Here is a 9,835-nt window from a genome sequence, read left to right on the forward strand (position 1 = left end):
TTGAATTTTGGTGCCTTTAAAAACAATTTTACAATTTCTGTTATGTTCTCATTCACTCAAAGTTTTTGAAATATACCTAAAATAATCATAACATCAGAAAACAAATTATCGTTTTTTAAATAATTATAATCATGAAATCAGATATATTTAATTTAGAGACTGGAATGAAGTCGAGCGTACTTCTAAAATTCAATTATCAAAATAACCAACTGAGGTCTTAATACAATGAAAATTAAATTCAATTCAGTATCGCAGTTACAAGCCATCAAAACTTCAGTTTAACCGTCCATTGACGGTAACTGAACAACAACATCCGTCGCGACATCTTGTTACGTTTAATTTCCTACAAATTCAATAATACCTCGGAAATTGGAATTTACGTTGTGTGCTGTTAGTTTTCAGTTTGCAAGATGAATTAACAGAATGGTTATAGAACCATAGATATTATTTTGTTATTGATTTAAAAATATATGCATATATATTTGTGACAAAAATACATGTAGATCTTGCACGTAAGTTATTACAGACTGCAATTGAATGTCGCAAACATAGTTGCTCTCTACTCCCTCACTCTTATAGACCGATGGCGATTACACACGGTCCTTAAATAACCAGATGCAGGACCAATGCATATAAATCTGGAGTTAGAGTGTAACGTTGCCAATCTTTTTACCCCCAGACTATTTTTGTGAATTTGTACATTTTAAACTGTCCCAAATCAGAATTCGAACTGTGGACCTCGAGACCTGCAGCTTTATAAACCAACAACTACGACCAGGCAGTTTAATATTCGGAAAATCAACCGCTTAATAATAAAAACTGCCAGTTTTGGTATAAAACATTTAAATTTATTCTTCAGCTTCGTTTAAAAATTAAAGAACGTCAATTAAAAATGTACATACTTTATTTACTTCGTCGTGAATTATGAAATAATTATAATTTTTCGTTTCATTAATCGTAGATCGAGATCTAAACAATTTTGTCCCCCTATTTCAGCGTTTAGTTAGTATCTTATTTGCTCGTAGTGAAAAAAAAAAGTCAGCCATTTGTGGCGAATTTAGTGTCGAATCAAGTAAAGGCGGGTCTGACGAAGAATTTGCTCAATCATTCGGTCAATAATGACGGTTTTTATATGGGATTTTAACACAGGCACGCTTATATTGAAAATCACAAAATACGTGGACACCTTTTTACAATGTGTAGTTTACTTAAAAAAAACACGAATATTCATATTTCTCCAATATATAATTATCATTCTTCATCGTTTCAATTTATTCATAACTTCTCAGAAGAAATTTACCTGCAGTAGTTTGTCAAGTTAAAATTCATAAACTATTTTGAATTTATTTATACTTTAGCAATCAAGGTATATATGCAAGGTATACATTAGATAATTAGAATGATATCCTCCCTTCTCATTAAATTTAACAATACGCACAGGATTTGATATTGATTAAATTTTATAGAATATTGTTTTTTAAGTGCATATATATTTCGAAATTATTTTTTAGGCGGAAGAAGGACTCGCGGTACGTTTGCGATTCGAAGCAGTAAAACTACCCTGTACAGGACAGGCGCTTCGGGCTAGGGATGGAGATTCTTTAGGTTCGCCCCTTTTGGCGTCGTGGGATGGGCCGGACAGTTCAGCTGTGGTACGGTCATGGAATCTAGATATATATATTTCTGTGCTGTTATTTTATTAAAATATTAAAAAAGAATATAGAGATAATGTTAATTTAATAAGTCATTTGTGAAAACACTCATTCTTAGTTTTGAACGTTTTTTAGCAGGTGTTTATTTAAACATTGATTATTCTGATTACTCAAACACCGATTATTCAATGTTAGTTACACTTTCACTCAAAAACGATTGAATGGGTTTTAATGAAACTTTACAATAATATAGCTTACAAATCAGAATAATACATAAGCTATAATTTGTAAAAACTTTGTGGGAATAATACCTTATAGTCAATCCTCAAACCGCGAGCGAAGCCGCGGGTTATAACTTGTTCCAAATAAAGACACGGCATTGATTAACTAAATTCACCTCTAAACAGTGTTCATAAGTACAGCCGATGATGTATTTTCTTAGTTTGTGCTACAGTTATGAATGGCTCGGTATATTTTTAATTTATTTTTTATCCCAAAGGCAGATGAAGTGGAAACTACAACAGATAGCGGAGGTGTGGTTGAAATCGCCGGCGGAAGACACATCCTCGTCGAGCTGCGATCTGGAGACACGAACGAGCGTTGTGCTGGCGGTTTCTTAGCACACGCTTCTCAGATCGGTGAGATTCTGTAATGTAGCTTTAGTATAGTTTCTGCTAATTATTTTATTTCATATATGTAAAAATAACTATAATTATTGAGTGGGTAAAATTTACTTATTTATAAATTATATTTGGTAACTTCCTCATTGGTTTAGTTTCCACTCATCATCTATTCTAACAACCAACAGTTATACTAAATATTGTTGTTTCGAACCAGAGTTCGAAGAAACAATGGACATAAGATCATAGTTCCCAAGGTGTCTCATTAGTGTATGAGAAACTTAATATTTCTAGTAATAGTGACCATTTATAAAAACCCTTACCATGACAAAAGTAATAATTATCATATCATGTGACATTGATTTTTGTCACTGTGGTCATAGCCTATTTATGTAGGAGGTATAATATTAATTCGGTCATTTTGTTAATTACTCTAGAACCAATCCGAAACGCGTCCGCTGCATGGGCGTCTGTGAGTGGTGGTGCTTGGTGGCGTGGAGGTGGCGGAGCGCGAGCCGCGGCCGCTGCTCTGGCAGCCTTCGCCGCTCTCGCCGCACTTGCTCTCGCGGCGCATTCCGCACATAGAACGAGGGCCTATCAGCGCGCTGCTGATAAGGAATCCCTCACTGATAGCGATGGTACTGATATAGAAAAATCCACTCAATCACAAAATATTAACAAATACCTGCTAAAGATGCTAATTTGTAAAAAACTATATTCGTTTGTAATGGGTTTGAGTGTTGATTTAATAAATCTTTTCACAGCCTGTTCAGCCTCACTAGAGCTCGGTGGTGCCACTACTGGGTCACGAAGCACTTTACTGTCGGAAGTTGTGGGTGGTGGTGTCTCCTTACGCAGATTACTCCCAGGTAGAACTCGCCACACTAGACTCAGAGATTCTGATAGGACTTCAGATATTATGGAACCAAGGTTAGTTGTGGTAGTTGTTGGTATAAATCGTGTAGTTGAAAGGTCTAACGGTAACATTTTCATCGTACGAAACGAAATGAGTTTAGCTAAATTGGTCCCTCAAGAATTCAGTAAGTATAAAGCAAAGTAACAAATATAGTAATTACGAGATTCGTAATTATTATATCAACCTCTTAGTACGGTAATTGTTCCAGTACGTTCGTATTTGCGATAAATGAGTATGATATAGATTTTTACATACTTTATTTTTTTTGTAAATTTTTCAACAAATAATTTGATTCATTCTATTCCTTGTCTTGAATATGGTTTGGATAATATAAAATTAATACTGGTTTTTGTAATTAATTTTAATTAATCTAAATTAAAGTTTAAAGCATATTTCATTAGTTATGATTATGACAAACTACAGCTCCTACAATACTCGAAATATTAAATAAAAATATTGAATACAATTTTCTAATATAACACCAACAAAATTCACCTACTGAACTCTGATTTCTTCATAGTATATCGCCTCAGTAAACACTAATAACAGTCAACCCTCATACAAAACGAAGTTAACTTGTCAACAAATCTCGAGTGTGAATTCAAGAAGCTATGAATCAAACAAACTAGAATACAAACTGGAGTACGTAATTAGTAGGGATTACTCCAGTGCCATTGTTGACTCACGTTTCATACATACATGGGGAGTGATGATTGCTTGTTAATTTTCACTTTATTTCCGAATGACACGTCTTTGTGTTGAACTCGGATGTGTTGGGAGTTGTTAATGAGGGTTGAGCCTGACTTGTTTATTTCAATCGTAAAGTTAACGTTAAGAAATATTATAGCTTATGTATAAAATAAATTTTATGTCTGATGTCAAAAACAATTATCTTATTCATCAATTATCTACTCATTTAATCTATATCCATATTATAGTTACATAAAAGGTAATGTAATAACTGAAATCAACGTACAGCTGAAGCATTAGGATATTAAAAACATAATTATATTTAGAGGAGACAATCTTTACATAATGTCAATTTTGCGAAATTTTTATTTTAGGGGTTCTTTGTTACCTTTGATTCATCCAATCGATTCGTTCAAGTGTCATTATTAAATATTCGTTTTTAGTATTATATTAAGTGTCATACTGAAAACTTTATATATTTTTTAATATCTGCGAGCTAAGTTACTCATCGATAAATAGACATACCTGTCACCGTTAAACCATTTAAAGATTCAATTCATGTAATAATAAATTTTGTAATCAATCATTTTAACATCCAGTGAATCGAAGATTTTATATCCAAGCAAGAGAAAAACTTTTGGTTAATATAAGAACTTATTTTATTTATTGTAAATTTGACGACCTCCGTGGTCGAGTAGTGTGTACACCGGTTTTCATGGGTAAGCCACTCCTAGGTCCCGGGCTCGATTCCCGCCCGAGTCGATTTAGAAAAATTTCATTAGTTTTCTATGTTGTCTTGGGTCTGGGTGTTTGTGGTACCGTCGTTACTTCTGATTTCCATAACATGTTCCATGTAATATTGTCCAATATATAGTGTAATATATAAATCCACGGCTAAATAAAAACACAATCAAAACATAAAAGAAAACAGTTCTTTACCGAAGTCGCAGTTACGTGGACGCTTTAGAATAAAAGACCAAATATCTTTATTACATTTTGTTAGTTGAAGATTTATCGTGATGCGAAAAGTTGTAACGTTTTGCATGCGAAAATTATGTGTATTTATATAATTATATTATTTTAAGATGTATTTAAATAGAAGATAAATTTAATATATGATTTATTAAAAAAAAAGAATTATTAAAAATAGATATATGCTGAATATTAATTAAATTTTTTAAGTGTTCCTTCTAAAGGTAAAAGCCGTTTTTGAAAAGTGCAGTTTTTAAATAAATTAAAATGAATACTAACAGAGATGAAGAAGATCAAGGGACCGACGTAGAAGCAGATATTGGAGACAATGAGAGTGTAGCAAGCGCTGGTAGTGCAATTAGCCAAGCTACCGTTACCCCTGAAAATGTGTCATCTAGTAGTGCACCCGCTGCCACTGGTTCGGAAAGTATAGCTCCTTCACCATTACGCCGGTCGCATACAGTTTCAAATACACATGTTCCGCAGGTAATAAAATATTAACACACATTTTAATCAAAAATGTACTTTCCAATAAATATACCGTTGCAAGTCCAATGGACGCTATATATAATTTATGATTTTAAATTAAGAATTGTCTTAATTATAAGCAGAAATGTTTTAAGTGTAATATAATTACAGATCACTTCACCTCATCAAACATCAACGAGTGAAGCGGTTACAGCAGAAATAAGCACAAGCATCACCAGCGTCAGCGAAAGAGACAGCTATAGTGAAAAAGACAGAGACAGTGCATGGGAAAAGGATAGAAGCGTAAGCAGAGCCTCGTCTTCAATATCTGCTGCTACTCTTACAAATGTAACTATTTCACCTGCAAATATCCTAAATATCGACAACGTCGCAGGAGTGAAAATAATATAATATATATAATACATTTAAAAAACAAACATTATAATTTTTAATTTTAAAGTAAAATAAATAAAACAATTCAATTCAAAATTCTTGGTATTAAAAAAATAAAAATTAAATATAAATATTTTAGGGTTGGTACTCACCAGCACTGAGTGGCGTTTCATCTGCTAAAATTCGTGACAACCCTAAGCATAATAAGGAAACCTGTAATAGAAGACTTCTACGTTCAGATCTGAGTCTGACCTCACACCCTGAGATGGAAATTGATTACTATGACTATGAAGTAAATAATGCTGGTACGTAAAACTAAACACAAACCACGAGGTAAAAAATTTTCGTACTTCATAACTTTATCATAAAGTAATTAAAGCATTTTATAAGTATGTTAAGTAAATGAATTTAAGTAATTTTCTAAACTTGCATTGTTAAGATCCAAGTGTTCGATAAAAAACAAAATATTTAGAATAGCGTTTTATTTTTGCTATCTACGTTACTTTGCTGAAATTTGATGAGATACATTTTTCAGGTTCTGTACCTGGTTCCTATTTAGGTATGGATCCAGCATTTCTTGTTTGGATCCCACCAATAGAAGAAGGCGATATTATTAGAGAGATTGATGAGAGCAAAGTACCGATCTATGAGGTAAATTTCACTAATTTAAACTTTAATACTAATAATTAAGAATATATTATATATTCATCTTGTAAATATAACAAAATATTCCAGGAAGTGGTTCCGAAAGAATTACGCCCAGATCCAGGTAGTAATACAGAATCGCCCGATGAAAGACCATCATCAAGCACTTTGAAACGAAACTCCGATAACCGCTCAAACAAATCAAATGAATCTATAAAATCTATACGAAAAGTCATGGATAGGGGTAGCATCATACAACCTTTAAATTTCAGTGTTAGCGATTTACAAAATTCTCCTAAATTACCGAAAAGAAATAAAAGAAGGAAGGACGAGGTAACGATACCGATGAAGGATCTAACACTCACAATGTCCCCTGTTAAAGTACACAGAAGAGAGAATAGATCTGAATACGATAATTCATCTACTCTTAAGCGTGTCAATGATTCAAGAGAAAAAGACGATACATTGAAAAGAACTACAGATTTTAACGACATTAGATTTGCGGATGAGAACTCTGAATCTTCAAACGAAATAAAATTCGCAGATGATTCACCAGATAGCAATAGAATAAATGAAAAATATGAAGTTAAGGCTTAAGTATCGATTGAATAAAGTTTTTTTTTCAATAACGTACAAAACTTCATTTGATACATCAAATGAGATCAAGCAATAACATTTATAATTAAGTTATCTACAAATAACAAATGTTCCGTGGTTATATCAGTTTCTTCAATAAACTTTTGAATTTAGTTTTAATTTTAAGTTGAAAATTTGATTTTATGTCATTTGATTTGTGCTGTTCCAAGTTCAGTCTGTGGTACATATTTTTATTTAAACTTTCAATGAAATATTACTTGTTTATTTTCAATAAGGGTTAATATTAACATCAAAATTAAAAGATAAGCATCGTCTACAAATGTAATATAAAAATAAATACATAAGTGGGGATTATGAAAAGTTTAGACTTGCGCTTAAATTTAAAACCCAGTATTTGTCTCATCGTCTAAATCATGTAGCATCATTTACATCCCATTAAAACATTAACATACGTTAGTATTAATGTACGTGTTTAACGTGGTTTAATAATCGGCAACATTAGATATTTTATCTTAAAATCCCGTATATTTAGTATCATTCCAGTAGTTGGATGTAAGGACCAAATCTATAACTTGAAATTACCTTTCATATCATCATCATATTCATATTTTCTAAGAATCATATCAAATTCGGCACAGCATGACTTGATGACGAATGGCATCTTCGGTATATTCAAGGCGTTCGGCCTTATTCTGTGTTTGTTTTTGAAATCCTATTCGTATGTGCCGTGTTTATATGATTTTCAAATTAACGTGTGTCTCTAAGTGTGGATAATAATGTAATATCCAGAATCCTCTATTTTTCAAATCATTTATCGACATATACATCGTAGGATCATATAAACGTATTATTATAAGAGTTTTATAATCAAACTGTTTACGACTGTTTAGGCTTAAAATTAGACATTTTCATTGTATGTATTAAATCGCACTGTAACAAAATTAACATTTTCTTTAATATTTAGAAGACTGATATATTCGGGCAGTGCAATATTTGATTAATTTTTATTTAAATAAAAAAAAAAAAAACCAGGTTTGAGTAACTATGTGATATTGTATCTATTTATTGTAAGATAACTTTCATTTGTTAAGATGAAATTGTGAATCTTATGTGTAATATGGCGAGTAATTTTGAAACTGGAAATGACACGTATCCCAAATAGCACGTGAATAAGCGACATCACGCCATACTACTGGCCACTGCCTGATGCAATTAAATCCTTTGAATAAGTGCTAAATGTGAGCTCAGATTATGTAAAAAAACTCGTCATTTTACTTGAGCACACTGACGGTAGTTTGTTTTTTAATTTTAGTTATTGCAGCCATATAATTTTTTTCTTTTTTTTTTAAATTATTTATATAATATTTATTATTTAAAATTTTGTAGATGTATATTTTTAATTGGATCTCAATTAAATTTCTAGTCATTTTTATTTAATACACATTATTAATATTAAAAATGATTTATTATTGTCTTACTAACTTCTGTTCAATTTAATTAATAAACAACGGCCTAAAATATAAACGTTGTTAAGCAAGTGTTTATTAAACAGTGACTGTCTCTTTCTAACATCATTGATTTGACATTAGAAAGAAGAAGATACAAATATATTGTATATCTAATCACTTCCTAAGCGACATTTATAGGTACAGCCATAATAGAATAAGGATTGTAATATAATTTTAATTTATTTTAGATACTAAATACCATTAATTTACTTTTCTATTAAGTTATTTGAAATTATAAAAGCGTATATTAATTGTTTTATTCTTGTGGTATTATATTATATTTTATTTTAAAGTCTAAAATCTTTATATCAATCGTATACATGACTCATTTAATTTGAATTACATTTACATTTTAACTGTTGTAACTGGTTTCTTTTAAAAGCAATGTCAATAAAAACCTTTAATTTTGTATTTGGAATAATCGTTTTATTTTAACTCTGATTCATCATACACAATTGACATAATTTATTGAAATATATATTGAAAAAAAACAAAAACACTTCTGTTGTAGTAATTTAAAAATTGAGTCAGTGATGCTACAATGTGGCTTAAAAAAGATTACTTTCACTCGAAATAATATAAAGAATCTAATGATATCTCATCCAATGCACATCTGTTCAGGCATTTAAAATTATGTTAGAAAGGAACTCGCACTCTAGAATCCTGAAAACATTGCACTCCCCTTTTGGGCAGTCGTCTACATGCTAATATCCGAAATATCTTCAAATTACAACAGCAAAATTTACTACATCAAAGTAACAGCTCGAAAATGTAATGGGATTCCATATCGGTGCTGGACAAAGGTTCTTGAGTAGAACGTTTTAGGGCTTATTCTACGGCTGCAGTGAAAACACATGTGGCGAAATTTCAGCAGACACATGAAATTCGTTAAAATGTGCTTTTAGGGTGCTAACATGGCTTACGCTGATTAAACTATCTACAGCAAGGTTGATGATGGCATTTTTTTTTATAAATGCGTGCCATGAATTTTTAGTTATATTATATATATCTTCATGATATGTTTTATACATAAATCAGAGTATGAAAATACAAAATTTAAAGAATACAACAAATTTTAATCATTAAGTTTAGCTCAAATATTTTTTTACATAAAACATATCGCAATTAATTTAAATGGTAAATTTAGGTATTTTTTGAATATAACTTTGCAATTTGGCTGATATTTGAATAAATGTCTGAAAGATCGTAGATCGTGCGGTAAAATGTATTGTACAAGTGGATAGATCGCTTAGCTCGATACTGATTAATGTAACGCGGCGAACCCTTAAATATTTCCTCTGCGAAGCCGACGAAGCCTAGCAAAATATCTATAAAAGAAATCTTCGCCTTTTATCCATACTATTGCGTATACAC

At 31.3% G+C, this 9,835-nt stretch overlaps 1 protein-coding gene across 1 annotated transcript in view; it reads left to right on the forward strand.

Moving 5' to 3' along the window:
• The window catches only part of LOC113400897 (uncharacterized), a 49,304-nt gene extending 42,216 nt beyond the window's left edge, over positions 1-7,088 (forward strand). The window contains exons 9-17 of the mRNA XM_026640573.2: positions 1,512-1,652; positions 2,152-2,290; positions 2,710-2,910; positions 3,037-3,202; positions 5,132-5,336; positions 5,490-5,666; positions 5,851-6,016; positions 6,247-6,362; positions 6,447-7,088. Coding sequence (XP_026496358.1) covers positions 1,512-1,652; positions 2,152-2,290; positions 2,710-2,910; positions 3,037-3,202; positions 5,132-5,336; positions 5,490-5,666; positions 5,851-6,016; positions 6,247-6,362; positions 6,447-6,953 — 1,818 coding nt within the window. The 3' untranslated portion in view covers positions 6,954-7,088. The remainder of the gene's footprint in view (positions 1-1,511; positions 1,653-2,151; positions 2,291-2,709; positions 2,911-3,036; positions 3,203-5,131; positions 5,337-5,489; positions 5,667-5,850; positions 6,017-6,246; positions 6,363-6,446) is intronic.
• The last annotated feature ends 2,747 nt before the right edge of the window (positions 7,089-9,835 follow it).

The sequence above is a fragment of the Vanessa tameamea genome, chromosome 11 (genome assembly GCF_037043105.1).
Source record: "Vanessa tameamea isolate UH-Manoa-2023 chromosome 11, ilVanTame1 primary haplotype, whole genome shotgun sequence".
Lineage (NCBI taxonomy): Eukaryota > Metazoa > Arthropoda > Insecta > Lepidoptera > Nymphalidae > Vanessa > Vanessa tameamea.